Source organism: Nannobrachium achirus (genome assembly GCF_963921795.1).
Source record: "Nannobrachium achirus genome assembly, chromosome: 17".
Classification (NCBI taxonomy): domain Eukaryota; kingdom Metazoa; phylum Chordata; class Actinopteri; order Myctophiformes; family Myctophidae; genus Nannobrachium; species Nannobrachium achirus.
The window spans coordinates 54,313,946-54,332,604 of record NC_137824.1 but is presented as its reverse complement, the minus strand read 5'-3'; the positions used below and the strand labels follow the sequence as shown (position 1 = coordinate 54,332,604).

Genomic DNA, 18,659 nt, shown 5'->3' with positions numbered 1-18,659 from the left:
TTGACAAGAAAGATTTTGAGAAGCACTGACATAGAAACATAGGTTTTTCAAAAAACCTTAGAAGGATTCAAAAGACACTTAGGCCAATAGAATAAGGTCAAAATCGGGTCAAAATTAGAATGTTCACGATTAAAAAAAATAGCAGATCTACAAGCTCGCTGTGAGCTTGTATATCTGCTATTTTTCAATAGTTGCGTACCCGTTCTAAATGGCTTAATGGCCCTTTTTATATGGTCAGGTTACAGTCTCTGTGTCTGTCTCTGCTATTAGCCTTTTTATGATCTCTTATTCACGTGCCACTTAGGTCTCGTAAGAGATGTCACAAGGCGGTCAGCTTTGACAGCGTCTCTCCATCACCCTCCCACGCCAAGGCTGCACAATAGCTTTTCCAGTAAACCGGACATGTACTGTATGCATTAAGACATTTAGAGCGGGTACACATTATTATTTTATGCTTTAACTATTAAAAAATAGCAGATCTACAAGCTCACAGCGCAGCACCGAGTGCCGCGCTGTGAGCTTGTATAATCTCCTATTTTTGAAAAATCGCGAACAATTGAATTTTGACACGATTTTGTCACGATTCTATAAGTGTCTTTTTGAAAAACACATGTTTCTACGTCAGTGGTTCTCAAACTCTTTCATGTCAAGGACCCCTAGAATTATATGTATTTGGCCGCCGACCCCCGTCTCAAAATATTTTGTATCAGGGACCCCCCAGAAGCAAATATTTGAGTTATAAATGTTCACTTAAAAAAATGAGATATTCAAAGATTTGCACAAATTGTCATGATTTAAAAAAAATAGCAGATCTACAAGCTCGCATGTGAGCTTGTATATCTGCTATTTTTCAAAAGTTAAATCATTAAATAATTCTAGGCCTAAATGGATTAATGACTCCATTTCATCAAGGGAATGCCACGAAGGCTTTGATTAAGTGAATTATGAGTTTGCACTGCAGTGTAGGGTCCAGAATGCCTCGTTTTAAGATGATCATCATTTCTCTCACTTATGAAGTGCAGATATATAATGTTTAGCCAGAGGTCTTGGGCCTGTATAAGTAAGTACGGTACATTTTATGGCCTCTCAAAACGAGAGTTAAAAAATATATTGTCGTTGTCGGGGGGGAAACCTTGTATGTCCAAAACTCTTCGTTTTGCATTTATAATTTTAAAAATGATTTAAACTAGTGAAAACAGCCGATCTACAAGCAGACAATGCCTCGCACTGCGAGGCGTTGTGCAGAATGCATCATCTTATGTTGAAAGAATTGCCCTCTCTGTGTAGAAATCCATGCCGTACGTCACATCTCCAGTATTCACTTGATTATGCTTGGTTCAGTGTGGTATCAAGTACCGAAAATACCGAAGCTTGGAGGTCGGCTATTTTCGATATTTTCACCAAAAGGCCCTTTTAGAAATGTCAGCCCCTGCCTCTCTAACATTCTCTAAGCGTCCCTGTTGGTCGAGCTCCTAGGTCGTTTTTTGTTTCATGCTTGAGTAACATCACTAGAGGAATACACTTGTTTGTTTTTCCAAATGTGATCTCGGGGCTTGTAATGAGCACTTATCCTTTTGTCTGGGCTGAGTTGAAGAGAGGATTGTGGCATCCAGTCCTTGAAAGCGTAAACAATAACATGTCCCTTGATAACACTGGATGTGACCGTTTCAAACGTAGGGACAGGCGTATGTTTTGCCTTTCAAGTGGCTGTCACAGGAGGTCAATTTGAACACTCAGCTGAAGTACTGTTATGTAGAGATTTTTTTATTTTATTTTATAGGCATGATCAAATCCAAGGTTTAGTACCCAATAGATGCTTGTGTGGTTTTCAAAGACAGGTCACAGGTATTTACACATGTGTTTTTTCCCCCTCTGGTGCTTTTACTTGATATAAAAAGCATTTTTCACCTATGCTTGAGTTGTACAGTAAATCAATTGTACACCTTTTTCTCCCTTTCCTCGCTTTGTCTCTGGGTGCGCCTAAGGCCCCCATACACAAGAGAGAGAGACTCACTCTCTCTCTCTCTCGTCATAATCGTTTCCATGTTGAGAAATGTTAATATGGTTACAAACACTCTTAAAAAGTAGTGGAAATAACAGATCTGCAAGCTCACAACGCGTCGCATATCAATGTTCTTTTTTGCCAGACCCATGAAATGGGTAGGCCTACATAAGCAAATGTCGGTCTGTCCGGGTTTTCTATATAAAGGGTATATATGATGATGACATGATGATGACATGCCTACAAAAGGCATGATGTCATAAATGATGATGACAGACAGGGGGTCTGGCACAACCAGGTTGACCTGGTCTAGTTAAGTATAACATTGTCAAATATGTCAGTAATTTCTTTGTGTATGTTATGTGTTATGATTGCCATGTGCAACTTCAAAGCCTAAAAGCCAAACAGAAATGTAGTTGTCAACGACAAATACACAATTAAATCGTTAATCGCATTTATTTGAGTGACAATTAATCGTCATGTGAAATGTCATAATCGTGACAGCCCTATGTACAGTAGTGTGTATGAAATGAGCTTGACCAACATCTCTCTCTCCCTCTCTCTCTCTGCCTCTCTCTCTCTCTATCTCTCTCTCTCTCTGCCTGTCCTCCAGGTATTCTGTGCTTCACAACGGGAAACACCCGGAACAGGAGAAGGTGTGTCTGCAGGCCGACACAGAGTCCCACGAGTCCTGCTTATGACGGGCCTCCAACTCCTCCGTCTCGTCTCCCAGCGACCGCCCGTGCTGCACGCCACGGCTGCACCGCGTGGACGGACATGCACCGCGGCCTGGCCCCACGTCCAGGACTGAAACCCCTGCAAACCAAGCACATTCCAATCTCCTGTCCAGAGACGCCGGAACACCTGACTTTATGACGGACGGTGTCCCAAAGTCTACAGACCAAGAAACGTGGGCAAATCTCAGTAACCGGAGCTCAAAAAGGGGGTCTGGGTGTCCAAAGCTGGCTTCTGAAACTCGCCCAGAACGGCCGTAGAAGGACCAAGCAAACTGGTACAGCGGAAGGACACAGGGACGACGATTCTGGCTCTGATCGAGCCACGGAATGGTGGCACTTTGTAAAAATGTCCCCGTCCCTTCTGTGACGCAGCCCCCACAGAGATAGAGCTGGCCAGTCCAAATCAGAAACTGGAGTGTTTGGCGATGGGCTAGTTGGGGGTTTGTCGGCCCTGTGTTTGGTTGATATCCCAGTCGGTGTGTCCTTGGTAGAGAGTGTGGCGATTGTCTTTGCTTCCTTTAGGGCTTTGTAGTGGTGGAGCACAGGGGCGTCACAAGGGGTAGGAAAGTGGGACTGAGTTACCAGGGCCCAAGGTGGAGGGGCCCTAGTAACTTTAGCTATTGAAAAATAGCAGATATCTGCGAGCTTGTAGATCTGCTATTTTTGAAACGTCGTGAAAATGTGTGCAAATCTTTGAATATATGTATTTTTTAAGTGAACATTTGTAACATTTGTAAGTTTGCTTCTGGGGGGTTCCTGGAACTAAATATTTTGAGATGGGGGGGTCCTTCACATGAAAAAGTTTGAGCATCACTGACATGGAAACATAGGTTTCTTGGCACACATTTTCACGATTTTTCCAAAAATTGCAGATCTACAAGCTCGCAGCGCGGCACTCGGTGCCGCGCTGTGAGCTTGTATATCTGCTATTTTTCAATAGTTAACATTCATGGGGGGCCCGGCGGCCCGCAGTGAATCCTTGTACCCAGGGCCCAGAATTTGGTGTGACGCCCCTGGTGGAGACATCAACGTGAGCCAGCGTTAAGAGACCATCTCTGTGTCAACAGTCAAAGCAGGGGGCATGTGGCCACCGGCTGAACGGAGGGGTCCGGAGGTTGAATGCCGTTGCCAAAGTTATTCGTCCCGATATGAACTATGGACCCGTTTTTTTGGGGAAGATTACAAGACGGTCACTGTTGTGTTTGTTTTGTTGTTTTTTCCGTTGCTCAATGAAGCAAAAGGAAAAAGAAGAAAAAAGGGATATTGATTTTAAAGATTTCCTTTTATAAAGATGTCCTTCATAGAACTATAGTGTTATATAATTTTGCCAAAATGTACTTTTCAAATAAGCTTTATTGATCAAAGGAGTCAGTGCTTAATGCACACATTATTCTCCCCCCCCCCCCCCCCCCTCCCCCTTAAGTGTCTTAGTCTTTTACTCACAGTCGCAACCTCATTTCTCTTTGTGGAGTTTCATGACGGCGTTGTCGGGTGGAAACCTTGTATGTCCAAAACAGTTTGTTTTGTATTTATCATATTAAAAATCAATTAAACTAGTGGAAAACAGCCGATCTACATGCACACAACGCCTCGCACCGTGATTGTAGATCTGCTGTTTTCACTACTTTTGTGCGACGGCCTTGTATGATGAAGCGGGGCTTTGCTTTGCGGAAAAAAATTACACATTTGAAACTTGGAGATACGAGGTTTCTGCCCGACAGTGACGATGAGCTTCTAAAAGTACGCCGAAAGAAGGACGGGAAAGTCAGCAAGGCTTGACCTCAGCCTTTAAAGTGCATTACCGTGTGTGTGTGTGTGTGTGTGTGTGTGTGTGTGTGTGTGTGTGTGTGTGTGTGCGTGTGCGTGTGCGTGTGCGCGCTCATTTAATTACAGTACCCACGTGAGGGACCAACATAACCCATAAGAATACCTGTGAGATTGTTTGTGTATAAAATATGCCAGCATACTTTTTATGAGGCGGTGACTTATTCCAGTGATTCTCAACCATTCTTATTCCAGTGATTCTCAACCATTCTTATTCCAGTGATTCTCAACCATTCTTATTCCAGTGATTCTCAACCATTCTTATTCCAGTGATTCTCAACCATTCTTATTCCAGTGATTCTCAACCATTCTTATTCCAGTGATTCTCAACCATTCTTATTCCAGTGATTCTCAACCATTCTTATTCCAGTGATTCTCAACCATTCTTATTCCAGTGATTCTCAACCATTCTTATTCCAGTGATTCTCAACCATTCTTATTCCAGTGATTCTCAACCATTCTTATTCCAGTGATTCTCAACCATTCTCGACCACTGGTTGGCCGCGAGCGTATTGCAAGTGGGCCCCCAAATAATTGCCAAAAGACTAAAGGGAAACACACACCGGACGCGCAGGCGGCGCGGAAGTGGCGCGTCAAAACATACGGCCCCATTATTTTCAATGAACTAACCCACATCGGCGGTGTCAGACGCGCGCATCCGCGGGTCTGTTTTTCCAGCGTTGCCGCGCGGTGAACATGTTCTCCCATGGTTCTCCCCACCGGGGGAAATGGATGTGCTGTGTGGCAGCGCGCCGCGTCCAGTTGGGGTTACCGCGCGGCACTTAACGTGCGCCGATGCCGCGATGCGACGTTGCCCAGCCGTCCGTGTTCAGTGTGTGCTCCCCTTTAGATTGTAAGGATAACATTCATGTAAAAGAATAATGTAAAATTAATACCAATGATATGTGATAATAAATAGGAACTATAGCTAGTATGTTAGTTCTATTGATCCAAGCTGGAAATCAAACGATTGATTGACCATTGTTGTCAGGTGGAAACCTTGTATGTCCAAAACCGTTTTGTATTTATACTTTTTAAACTTCTGAAAATAGCCGATCTACAAGCACACAACACCTCGCGCCGCGAGGCGTTGTGTGCTTGTAGATTTGCTATTTTCACTAGTTTTGTGCGACAGTCGTGTATCGTGAAGCAGGGCTTTACTTTACGGAGATCGAAATTTGGAGATACGAGGTTTCTGCCCAACAGTGTCAATAAACACGCTCAAAAAGGCTTTTGAGATGTTCAAGTATAGGCCCTGATCCGGAAAAAAAGTTGAGAACCCCTGATTTATTCCACACCGCACTCTTTCCAAAAGCCATTGTGACATTCCTGTTTCCCTTCATAGTCTCTTCACCCTGGAGGCAGGACTAGAACATGGACTAGAACCTCTCGCTGATTGTTTGAATAATTCATCCACGCCACGGCCCCGAGCATTCAAGTTAATTCAAAAGGCAGCAGGCCCTTCAACCGCCGCTGTTCCTGGAGAGAGAGATGAGATTACCGATCATGAAACACTACGATGATAGAACGCTCCACAGAGAAGACGAATACTGCAGATGCTTTTCAGAATGTCCTCCTGTCTCCCGTGCTTACTCCAAATGGCAGTTTGCCCCTAACTCGGCTCTGCAGTTCAATCACTTTATCAATTCAATGTTTTTTCATAGAGCGCACAGCCGTCAAAATGCAGTCCAGTGGGTTTCACATAAAAGTACAAATAAATACATGCAGCGTGAGCAGATGTCCTCTGGGCCCAAACACTTATTTCACTAGTTTGGAAGAAGATGTCCTCTGGCCCAAACACTTATTTCACTAGTTTGGAAGAAGAACGGTCCTTTCAAATCAACACTCCCTGGGCAGCTTATGCCAGGGGTTTTCAAAGTGGGTGACGGGGCACCCTGGGGTGCCGTGACAGCAGTCACGGGGGTGCCGCGAGATAATTTGATAATATTTGAATTTTTTGGGGACATTTAAAAATATATTTACTATCATTTTAAACTTGAAGTACAAAGTTATTTTCAGTCAGTTCAAAAAAAAATTGCTATTATCTCAACGTTTTCTTCGCAACATAATCACCAGTAAGACTCCCTAATCGGGAGATAAGCGACCGTAGGTCACTTATCTCCACAAATAGGGCAAAAATGTGTTTTGCCAAAATCTTCCTGATCCATGTTGATGACATGAGACTGTCGGGGCAGAAACCTGGTATTTCCAAGTTACATGACCGTCGCACAAAACTAGTGAGAATGGCCGATCTACAAGCACACAACGCCTCACACTGCGAGGCGTTGTGTGCTTGTAGATCCGCTGTTTTCACTAGTTTAAATCATTTTTAAAATGATAAATACAATAGTTTCAAGGGGCACCCTTGACCCTTCTCAGGGGCACACCAAAGGTCCCCAGGCACAGTGGTTGAGAAACACTGGGTTATTCATTAAACCCACCCCCTGCTGTGTGTGTGTGTGTGTGTGTGTGTGTGTGTGTGTGTGTGTGTGTGTGTGTGTGTGTGTGTGTGTGTGTGTGTGTGCGTGTGCGCGTGCGCGTGCGTGTGTGTGTGCGCGCGCGCGCGCATGCGTATTTGTAACTCCCAAGACACAACAAATCCATGTTCACAAGGATGAATGCGTTGAAGGCCAAGGTGCGGTGCTGTTTCTTCACACATGCACCATCGCAGCTCATCATGATGTCCTGAATTTGGCATTGTACCATATCGTCGTCGTCGGGTGGAAACCTTGTATGTCCAAAACCGTTTGTGTTGTATTTATCATTTAAAAAAAAAAATGATTTAAACTAGTGAAAACGTGCGAGGCGTTGTGTGCTTGTATATCGGCTGTTTTCACTACTTGTATGCGACGGCCTTGCGTGACGAAGCAGGGCTTTACTTTTCCAAAAAAAATTACAAATTTGAAACTTGGAGATAAGAGGTTTCTGCCCGACAGTGACGATAATTATGCCCACGGTGGCATGCTGGCCAGTAGCTCTGGTCCATCGCGTCACCTCCAGTGACGCTCTGACAGACCCGTCGACAAATGAATAGACCGCGTTTTCTCAGCCCCTACCAGCGCTCAACTTGAGTCAAAATAAACAAAAAATTCACTACTCAACAAACCAAAGGTAGTTTTGCGTTGTTGAAAGTCTATTCTCCGCGGTGGTGAGCCCCTCAGCACCCCACCTACCTACTCTGTAAAATACATTATTTTTTTCATGAAATAAAACGCACCCACCTCGAGCCACCCAGCGGCCACCGCAGATACAATGGTTCACAACCCGGAAATAAGCGGCGGTCGAGTTGGATGCACTTTATTTCATGCCAAAAATAGTGTATTTTGCAGAGTGGGTGGGGTGCTGAGGGGCTCACCACCGCGGAGAATAGACTTTCAACAACGCAAAACTACCTTTGGTTTGGTGAGTAGTGAAGTAGTTTTGTTTATTTTGACTGAAGTTGAGCGCTCGTAGGGGCTGAGAAAACGCGGTCTATTCATTTGCCGACGGGAGGTGACACGATGGACCAGAGCTACTGGCCAGCACCATGGGAAACATATAGTCCATCAGATGTTCTGTCTCTGCCCTTCAGCTCCAAGTAGTCTCGCGTAGCCAGACAACTATTCCACAATCTCTGAATGCTATATAGAGTCTGGAACAGCAGCTCCCGAACGGCGAGTATCGAAAACGGGCATTAACGTTCAAAAATATATATTTTAAAATGTAATTTCTGCTAAGCAGCAAGCTAAACATGCTTATATGATTTTTATTTATATAATGATAAATATGTGTGATGTGAGACTGAAGCGGAAGTGACGTGGGGGCTTCACTTCCGCTTTCATCTCGCACTCATTTTTATCTTTCTGCTTTGCCAGACTGTATGCTGGGAGCATTTGACCAAATCGCGGAGGCAACCGTCTGGCCACGCGAGACTAAGCTCCAAGAGGAGGAGAAGTGTTTTTTTTCCCGTCGTCTTCTTCTTTTTTCCATTATACTGAATTACTGTGCACGGAGAACATGTCGACAAGCACTCACATAGGCCTTTTGAAGAGCGAGGGTTTTCCCCCCCTCGCCGATCTCTGCCGAGAGATTTTAGGGGTACAAATTAACAGTTTTTTCGGCACCAACCGACGGTACTGTGGGAGAACACACCGTATAAATGTATAGGAGAAGCAATTCCCTACATTTTTCACCATACAACGATGAAAGTATATGATATTTGTCCTTTTTGTTGTTCCTATACGTTTCCTTTTTCTAAGTGATTCCTTCAAACTGTGACCTCTTCCATAATTGAAGCACTAGCACTTTTTTTGTGATTTTAACGAAGGTAAATTCAGCAACGTGATGTGAATTACAGACTTTGTGAGAGATGTGTTTATGAGCGTTAATATGTATAAGATCAAAGGTATAACTGTAGGTTATAATTATTTGTGTTTATAGGTTTATGGTCTTGTTTTGGAACCAATGTCATATTCAAGTTTCAAGAGAGTATTTATTCTCAGCTGTCCATTTCATTTCCAGCGCTCTGAAGATAATACATTTATGAGAATTGAAGTTACTTTAGAATTGTCTTGCGAGACCTACTATGTCTTAAAGCAGTGGTTCTCAACCGGTGGTCCGGGGAAGGGGTTCCAGGTGGTCCCCAGCTAAATGATGGAGAGTTTGTAACCAAATGAACCCTTATAGATCATTTACCCATTTAGAACGGTTACACATTATTGTGTATCATTATTTTATGCTTTAACTATTGAAAAATAGCAGATATACAAGCTCACAGCGCGGCACCGAGTGCCGCGCTGCGAGCTTGTAGATCTGCTATTTTTGAAAAATCTTGAAAATTCTATAATTATTACTTATTGAATCCTTCTAAGATTTTTTGAAAAACCTATGTTTCTATAAAATTATGTCAGCAATCTGACTATAGCCATCGTCAAAGAAAAGGTCGGCCAGATTGCTGACATAGAAACATGTTTTTTTTTTTTTAAAACCTTAGAAGGATTCAAAAGACACTTATAGAATCCGGTAAAAATTCAAATTTTCACGATTTTTCAAAAATAGCAGATCTACAAGCTCGCAAGCGCGGCACTCGGTGCCGCGCTGTGAGCTTGTAGATCTGCTATTTTTCAATAGTTAAAGCATAAAATAATGATACACAATAAATGTGTACCTGTTCTGAATGGGTTTTAAAGTCCTCTCAAGTATGAAAGACACGAGATTATTTTTCAAGCTGGTAAAACTCTACTTCTGCCCTTCACAACTGAAGTACTTTTAATAAATGAACTGTCTGGCTCTGGGCCATTCACACGGCAGGTGATCCTGAAGTTTTATGTACCCCTCTGTGTGAGGATCAGATTGAGCTCCAGTTCAAAACGTCTGCTTTCATTTTGTTTTTTATATTCCAATTGTAATGCAAATGGCATCATGAATTATTTATAACGGAAGCTGTTTCCAAATGATGTTTTCAAATGTTTTTTTCCTCGCCATCTTCTGCACAGCCTACACGACACGACAGCAAATGGCTCGAGGCCTGAAACTGTGTTTTTCTCCTTTTTGTCTTCATTTCAAATCTGCCCAATGTATTATAAAAAAGAAAATGTAAATAATATGTTATATATTTTTATGGAGGGGGAAGGGAAAGGGTTTAATGGTATCTTAATCCCCGCTTGGTTTCGCTCTGTTGTTCTGCCCAACACACTTTCACTAATGTAAGGACGGATCAAGAAATATTTAAAATATGCGCTGTGTACCACAGCTCTGCCAAATCCGGAAAATCTGTAGTTTAAGCCTCTATAAGCAATCATGTCCATAATGTCAGTTAACCTTAGACGCATACAGTAGATGTCTTCAGGGACGTGCTGTGCCCCTGATTCAGCCCAGGAAAAAGAGTTGTAGAGGCCCTCACTGTAGAGAGAGATCTCTCTCTACAGCGCTGCTGCTACTCAAAGATTTGCCATTTCAGATCATGACAAGTGACAAGCCAGTGGGCCAATTAAATGAGTTACATTTTGTTGTTGTTGGGTGGAAACCTTGTATGTCCAAAACCGTTTGTTTTGTATTTATCATTTTAAAAATGATTTAAACTAGTGAAAACAGCCGATCTACAAGCACACAACGCCTCGCACCGCGAGGCGTTGTGTGCTTGTAGATCTGCTGTTTTCACTACTTTTGTGCGACGGCCTTGTATGATGAAACAGAGCTTTGCTTTGCGAAAAAATCTACAAATTTGAAACTTGGAGATACAAGGTTTCTGCCCGACAGTGACGATTTACTTTGTTGGCCACCCAGCCCCCAAAATGGAACGAAGGCAGACATTTTATTTTATTTTTTTTCCTAATGGCCGGCCTGGGCCGGCCGGGAATGAACCGGCCGTTCGGGAGTTGTCCCGCTTTTACCAATGGCCAGCACGTCCCTGGATGTCTTTGAAGATGCCTCAGTTAGACTTTTCACTCTGTGACTATAAAAGGATGCAGACCCCATGTGCCCTGGTTAGGATTTTCTTTTCTCCTTTTTTTTTTTCTTCTTTTTTTTTTACTTTATGAACCTCACAAGGTGCAATTGTCACACATTCCCATGGATACCCTTTCTATGACATCTACAGTATGTAGCCTGGAACCGTCCTTTACCATTGGGAAGTGTGTATTTTTGGTGCGGCTTGTGTGCCCGCTCGTGCGTGCAATGCTATAATAGACAAAGAGAGTGTGTGAAACACATTTCTTTTAACTATTACAATGACTACAGCACAAAGGCAAAGTATGCTTTTTTGGGGTGGGCAAGGAGATATATTTTTAAGAACCAAATGCACTGCCTGACTATGTAGGATTGAGGACTCCCGAATTGGACAAACATTCAACCAAGTGAAATATATTTTACCCTTGTATTACTTCAAAGAAACACTTCACGATGCTAGAGCTTTCTGTCCTCCTGTGCGGGTCTGATTTGAAATGGATGAGTCATCCTCCTCGATGGTTCATTAGTTCATCTCTGAACGACACCTGTCCATCACTCATTAGACGGGAGTTGCTGCTCAGACTACAGAGGGAGACCTCTGAGGAGGCTGGGGTCAGACGAGAGGACCGAGAGTTATTTTTGCCTTGAGCTGCCTAGACAGACAGAAGATTTATTTCAGGTCCCTTGTTGTTGTCGATTTTTCAAAAGGGTTCTTGAGGTTTGGAATGTCAGAAGATTGTATTGTGCAATCAATTACACTTGTCACTGCCTTGTCACTGCCTTGTCACTGTCGCTTCCACGTTTTATTTATATCTCTGCTGTCGGGCCGAAAAACCTCCTAACTCAACAAAATGTACATTTTCGGGAAAATGAGCTCAAGTGGAGTTAGGAGGTTTTGACCGAAGAGATTTTTTACTACTTTTCATTGGTTCAATATTATTTTAAACAACACACAGACGTAAAGGGTGTTCAATAGCACATATTTATGAAAAAAGAGAGGGACAATCGGGTGGAGTTTGGCTGAAAGTGTGGAGTTAGGAGGTTTTGTCCCAAGCACTTTTCCATTGGTTCAATATTATTTTAACCAACACTCAGATGTAAAGGGTGTTCAATAGCCCTGAGTTATGCCAAAAAGGGTTAGGGTAAAAATTTTAGTTAAGAGGTTTTGACCAGACAGATAATATACAGTATATATCTATATTGTTTTCCCCCATTTGTCTCAAGCTCACAAATGAATGCACAGTCTATAAGTATGAAGAGGATTCTGGAAAATATTCATTTGCAGCTGGAGGCATGAAGGCCCTGAGGTTGTTGTTTGTTTGTGTGGAGCAGAAAGGATATAGCAGTATCTATCTCTGTCCGCAGTCTCCGCACAAACGTAGACCAATCACAGCGATCCACAGTCCACACAGACCAGCTGATGCTGCTTTGCCAAATTCCGGCTCACCTCATAATTCTACGTGCATAATAGCGAACCGCAAGGCCAATTTCTGTAGCATGTGATCAGCATTAGCACACAAAGCTCACTTTAGCATAGGGTTTACCAATAGGCGACCCGCGGGCCATTTGCGGCCCGTGGGCGGGTTCTGTCTGGCCCCCACCAACCCCAGTCAAAAAAAAAGTTACAGGTAGGTATTAGAGTTCTCAACGGGCCTGAGAATTAAGGCCCGGCCCTAACTGGGCAGGCCCGAGGCCCTACCCGGCCCTACTAGTTGGCATACATTTTAGGCCCTACCCGGCCCGAAAACGTCGGGTCGGGTATGGTTGGGTCAGAGTAATAGTAATAAAATAATAAAAATATAAATTTTCTTTTTTCATTGAGCCCGAGGCCCTACCCGGCCCTACTAATTAGCATACATTTTAGGCCCTACCCTACCCTAAATGTCGGTCAGGTTCGGGAATGGTCAGGTTCGGGCAGAATTTGAGAACTCTAGTAGGTGTGGTGAGTGCAATATGAAACGTAAGCTTACCATAATCACAGTAATCCTTGATCATTTTCAATCGTATTCTTCAAGGGCTTTTGGAGAGAAATGAGACAGACTCCAGTCATTTTTGGAGCACTGCAGAGGGAAGGTTTGTGTGCGTCTGTGTCTCGCTGAAGTAGTTGACAGCCGCTCGTTAATAGATCAAAGGAAGGCAATTATGTCTCTGCACTGTCAACTGCTGATATACAGATGCATACTTTTCAAGCAGACTGGTTAATTGGTTCTTAAACTATTTTGTTTCAACTATAAGGAGTGTATTTCTCCTTTTGTGACACTCAACACAAGATTTACTAGTATATCTGAACTGTCGCTGGAGTAGCGGGAAGCCGCCATCGCCCCCCGCAATGTTGTGGCCCTCGGCTTGGTACCCTAGGCCCTTGGGGAAAACGAATTGGCGAACCCTGCATTAGCAGCTTAGCAATCATAGGTGCTTTGATCACAAACTGCACACCTTGTAGGCTAACATGCTGTCCATATAGCTACAGATTGCACAGGGGAAATCGGGCCCCTTCCGTTCTTCCTTCACGGGTGTTAACATTTACCAATGATTCTAATGGAGGCTCTGTTCCATTTAGTGTAGCACAGTGGTTCTCAAACTTTTACATGTCAAGGACCTCCATGACTTTGAGTGTGTACAAATGGACCCTTATCATGGGTCAGTATGGTTCCATTTACACTCTTCCCTTCAAGGAACTTGGTACCTGGACCCCAATTTGTAACCCACTGGTGTAGCAGTGTGTTTCCGGTTTGTTTGACAAGAATGGAACACAACCTTAAAGGGGAAGACCACCCATTTTCAATATTGAAATATGTCATTAATATACCTTAGAGGAGTTGTGTGGAAATAGAAAAAAAGTTCCCCCCCTTCTGTGTTGCCTAGAACTGGAGTATTGATTTTGGGGTTTGTATTGTAAATTACAACTTGATGACATCACACATTGTACTTTACAATAGAAACCCCCAAATCAATCCTCCAGTTCTAGGCAACATACAAGGGGGGGAACTTTTTTTCTATTTCCACACAACTCCTCTAAGGTATATTAATGACATATTTCAACATTGAAAATGTTTAATAAGCATCGTTGGTAACACCAGTGATGGAAGCAAGGAACGTAGCCCAATGTCTTTACAAAATGGCTGCTATTGACCATATTCACCTGGCAGCCATGTTTGAAATGTGCATTGAAAACAGTACCGACATAGGGTGGCAACCATAGAGTTATAATAAGTATATAGAGGGCACCAGATATCCCCGCCCGTCCACTTGCATTGAGCTGCTCACCAAGCGCATGAAGCGTACTTCCGCGTTGTGAATGCGATGGGCGGAGCCTATTTTGGGGCCTAAGTGGCGCGTTTTGCGTCATATGGTTTGTTCATGGACGCGCTGGGGGCTCCAAGTCATGAACGAGCAGTTCTTCCGCTATGAACGTGCAGTCAATACAAAGAAGCCAAGATGCGCGTTCATGTTTCTGGCCCCAGCTGCAGTACCTCAAAAAAAACGGCCACCATGTCCGTGACGCTTCAGCCCTCCCCTAGGTTCTGGGGGCTTGGTGGCAACTAGGGTGGCAATTCATTGTCTTAATGGCAAGTGTGAATATGGTCTATTGATCCCTCAGAATAACGCATGCCCACGGTCCTATCCCATATCGAAGTCACTGGGTAGGGCATGACAGCCGTGCTGGCAGAGGTTCCGTTCCCAGCATAGGACCAGCCATTACAGGGACGTGCTGAGCCCCTGATTCAGCCTGGGAAAAAGAGTTGCAGAGGCCCTCATTGCGTGCCATAGAGAGAGATCTCTCTATATATAGCGCTGCTGCTACTCAAAGATTTGCCATTTCAGATCATGACAAGTGACGAGCCAGTGGGCCAATTACATGAGTTATATTTCGTCTTTGTCGGGTGGAAACTTTGTACGTCCAAAACCGTTTGTTTTGTATTTATCATTTTAAAAATGATTTGAACTAGTTTCTGCCCGACAGTGCCGATTTACTTTGTTGGCCACCCAGCTCCCAAAATGGAACGAAGGCCAACATTTTATTTCATTTTTTTTCCTAATGGCCGGCCTGGACCGGCCGGGAATGAACCGGCTGTTCGGGAGTTGTCCCGCTTTTCCCAATGGCCAGCACATCCCTGGTACCAGCCATTCTCCAAATGTACTTCTGTCTGCAGCAAAGTCACATAGTAGGATAACAGTGTCCTCTATTAACATCTGTCAACCCCCATGGCTCTCCCCACTCAACAGTGCAACATCCTCATTCATCTTAGACATCTCTGGATCAGAAACAGTGGCCATTAGTGGCATTCTAAGGTACTTTCTTTGTAGACATGCTTACGGTCCTTTAATCCAGTGGTTCTCAACCTGTGGGTCGGGACCCCCAGGCGGGTCCCCAAATTATTTTGGGGGGTCCCCCCAGATGATTAACTTAATGTGCAACATTGTTTTCTCACTCAACAGTAAACAAAACGACATAAAGTTTAAGTGTATAGAGGGTAAATGCACATTTCTAAAGTGACAATTTAAGGACTTTGTAATACCTCTAAAATGACAAATTAAACTCTGGCCAAATTGTCAAATATTAGAGGCAGAAATTGTGAAAATAGCCGATCTACATGCTCACAACGCTATTTTCACAATAGAACCATGTTATACAAAATATAATGCCTCAACTCTTAGTGCTTGTCAGGGTGGGGGGGTCCCCAGTTAAAATATGATTATTTTGGGGGTCACGGCCGGAAAAGGTTGAGAAGAACCACTGCTTTAATCCATCATTTTGTGGGCCACATACACAGAACAGCCGTTGGTACTGAAGTGATTAGTAAAGACTTTGCAAATTATGTTTTTGGCTGTAGTAGGCCTATATTAATTTAAGTAGTCTGGGATCACTTCACTTTTCGAGGTTTGATCCGGCCGGGAGAGGAAACCACTTTACGTCATGTTGTAGTACTCAAAGGACTACAATTTGCCGGAACTATCAAACCGGATTCACTTTTAACCCAAAATAATTCCCCTGCGCTCAAGGACATACTTTTAGGGCCTACCTAATAAACTCCTTGATGCAGAGTAGTTTTGTTTTTGAAAAAATGTGTTTGGGATATGCATCTTTTATTCCAACTCGTAGCGACTGGCAAGACTACACTAGGCTACTCGAGCATTTTAATAGGGATTGGGGAAACAAACGGAGGAAACCAAAACAAAGCGACGCCGCTTCTTCGGCTTGTGGTTTCCGCCTAGACCGGATCAAACCGCCCGTTGTTAACGATCACCAGGCTTTGAGGTTAATATTAAGAATTACACTTCTAATGCAGGATATAGTTGCAGCATAATGGTGGGACTTACTGTAACTGTATACTATGGAAGTTTAAGGCAGGGACGTGCTGGGCCCCTGATTCAGCCCGGGAAAAAGAGTTGGAGAGGCCCTCATTGCGCGCTATAGAGAGAGATCTCTATAGCGCATTTATCATTTTAAAAATGATTTAAACTAGTGAAAACAGCCGATCTACAAGCACACAACGCCTCGCACCGCGAGGCGTTGTGTGCTTGTAGATCTGCTGTTTTCACTACTTTTGCGCGACGGCCTTATATGATGAAGCAGGGCTTTGCGAAAAAATTTACACATTTGAAACTTAAGTTGGAGATACAAGGTTTTCTGCCCGACAGTGACGATTTACTTTGTTGGCCGCCCAGCCCCCAAAATGGAACGAAGGCCGACATTTTATTTTTATTTTTTTCCTAATGGCCGGCCTGGACCGGCCGGGAATGAACCGGCCGTTCGGGAGTTGTCCCGCTTTTCCCAATGGCCAGCAGGTCCCTGGTTTAAGGTATAAAGCTTAGTTGCATTCGAAACAATTTCTGTCCTTTAAGTCACTCGCCTCATTTTCATCCCCGCCTTTTTTTTAAGCATCTATTAATTTACAGCTGCAGCTTACAGCATGAATGTGTATGTACAGAACAATTCCAAACATACTGTCAACATGAAAGAAAAAGACAGCAGCTTTTGTAAAAAAACTAAAAAACTAAAATGCAAATAAACTCCTCAGTATTTATTTTGTTGGAATAAAATGGGTATTTTCATGTCAAAGTTGAACTAACAAAATAGCCTACAGGCTTTCTCTTGCAGGGAGCTGAAATGTGTATTACGTTGTTTCTGTTGCTATGTGACAGTTCTGATGAAGGCTACATTTTTATGATTAAAGAGGTGTCAATAATCCCTGTGTAATGTTTCCTTGTGGCACGCACACACAGATAGATAGATAGATAGATCATAGCTCAGGGGTAGAGAAACCGTTATTAGAGCACGAAGGGTTCCCTTAGGGTTCCCAGTTCGAATCCGGGCTCCCCCTGAGTTAATGTCGAAGGGTCCTTGGGCAAGACTCTGAACCCCTAATTGCTCCCGGTGAGGAGGGTCCGAGGGTGGTGTCTTGCATGGTTTCCTCCGCCACCGGTGTATGAATGTGTGCATGAATGGATGAATGTAATGCACAATCTATGTAAAGCGCTTTGGATAAAAAGCGCTATATAAATGCACCATTTACCATAGATACCTTTTTTAACCCAAGGGGGAAATTCAGTTGTCCAGTTGTAGCACAGCAGTATACAGTTATTTACAAAGTTACAGAGAAGTAAGAAAAAGATAGATAAGAGGAAAAAAACAAGAGCAATGTCAAAAATCAGTGCGAAAAAAAGTCCCTGGAACTAAATATTTTGAGATGGGGGGGGGGGGGGGTCTTGTATATCTGCTATTTTTCAATAGTTAAAGCACAAAATAATGTGTGCGAAACCCCTGCGCACACAGCTTTAATAATGGAATGCAAGGGGGGCACGCTTGTTTCCATTTCCCAAAAGAATTATTAAAAATGATTGAAAAAGGTTATTGAAAAAGCACAGCCTGATCACGTATTAGGATTAGTATGAGTCACCAGAAAGGATTATGGGTGTTTTTGATGAATCTATCATGGTTAAAATGGATTTTGAAGTTACAATGGGTGTGTATGGGGAGGCGTCCTGCAGGAGGAGGGCCTGGTAACATTTACATCAGATATCTAAATATTGAATCTAGCAAATTAAAAACTGTTCAGGGTGTTCATAAAAGCCAGATTAGACAATAAAATGACCAAAAACATTTTTGAAAGTGAAATACCCCTTTAAGTAAAAGTATCAATACTTCAATCTAGAAATAATCCGTTTCAAGTAAAAGTCTGGAATTCTACATTTACTTGAGTAAACGTACAAAAGTATTGGTATCAAGATGTACTTAAAGTAGCCTACCAAAAGTCGAAAGTGCTACTTCACAAGTTTCCAAATTATTAAAATGTATATATGTTTTTTTTAAATAGCAGATCAAATCACAATGCGGTTATTATACTTTACACCAGTGGTTCTCAAAGTGGATTCCAGGGACTCTGTGGGTTCATTTATGGGGGTCTAAATTGACCCTTACAAGTCTGTAACTCTGACAGTGTACAAATGGAACCAAATGAACCCAGTTTGGTTCCATTTGTACACTGTCAGAGTTAAGGGGAGACATTGAAATTTGAAAGTTTGAGAAACACTGCTTTACACCACTGCTTAGTGGAGATAAAATGCAGTCAAACATTATCCTGCATTTCAGGGAGAAATCATTTGACTCTAGTCTTTACGTAGTTTGCTAGTGTCAACAATAGAAAAGTAGTCTGCCTACAATTGTT

General features: G+C 43.0%; 1 protein-coding gene across 1 annotated transcript in view; it reads left to right on the top strand.

Annotated features, from left to right (window-relative positions):
• htr4 (5-hydroxytryptamine receptor 4) overlaps positions 1–2,703 on the top strand; it is a gene marked incomplete at both ends in the record, with an annotated part of 212,655 nt that extends 209,952 nt beyond the window's left edge. The window contains one exon of the mRNA XM_080745872.1: positions 2,616–2,703. Coding sequence (XP_080601998.1) covers positions 2,616–2,703 — 88 coding nt within the window. The remainder of the gene's footprint in view (positions 1–2,615) is intronic.
• Between the last annotated feature and the right edge of the window lie 15,956 nt (positions 2,704–18,659).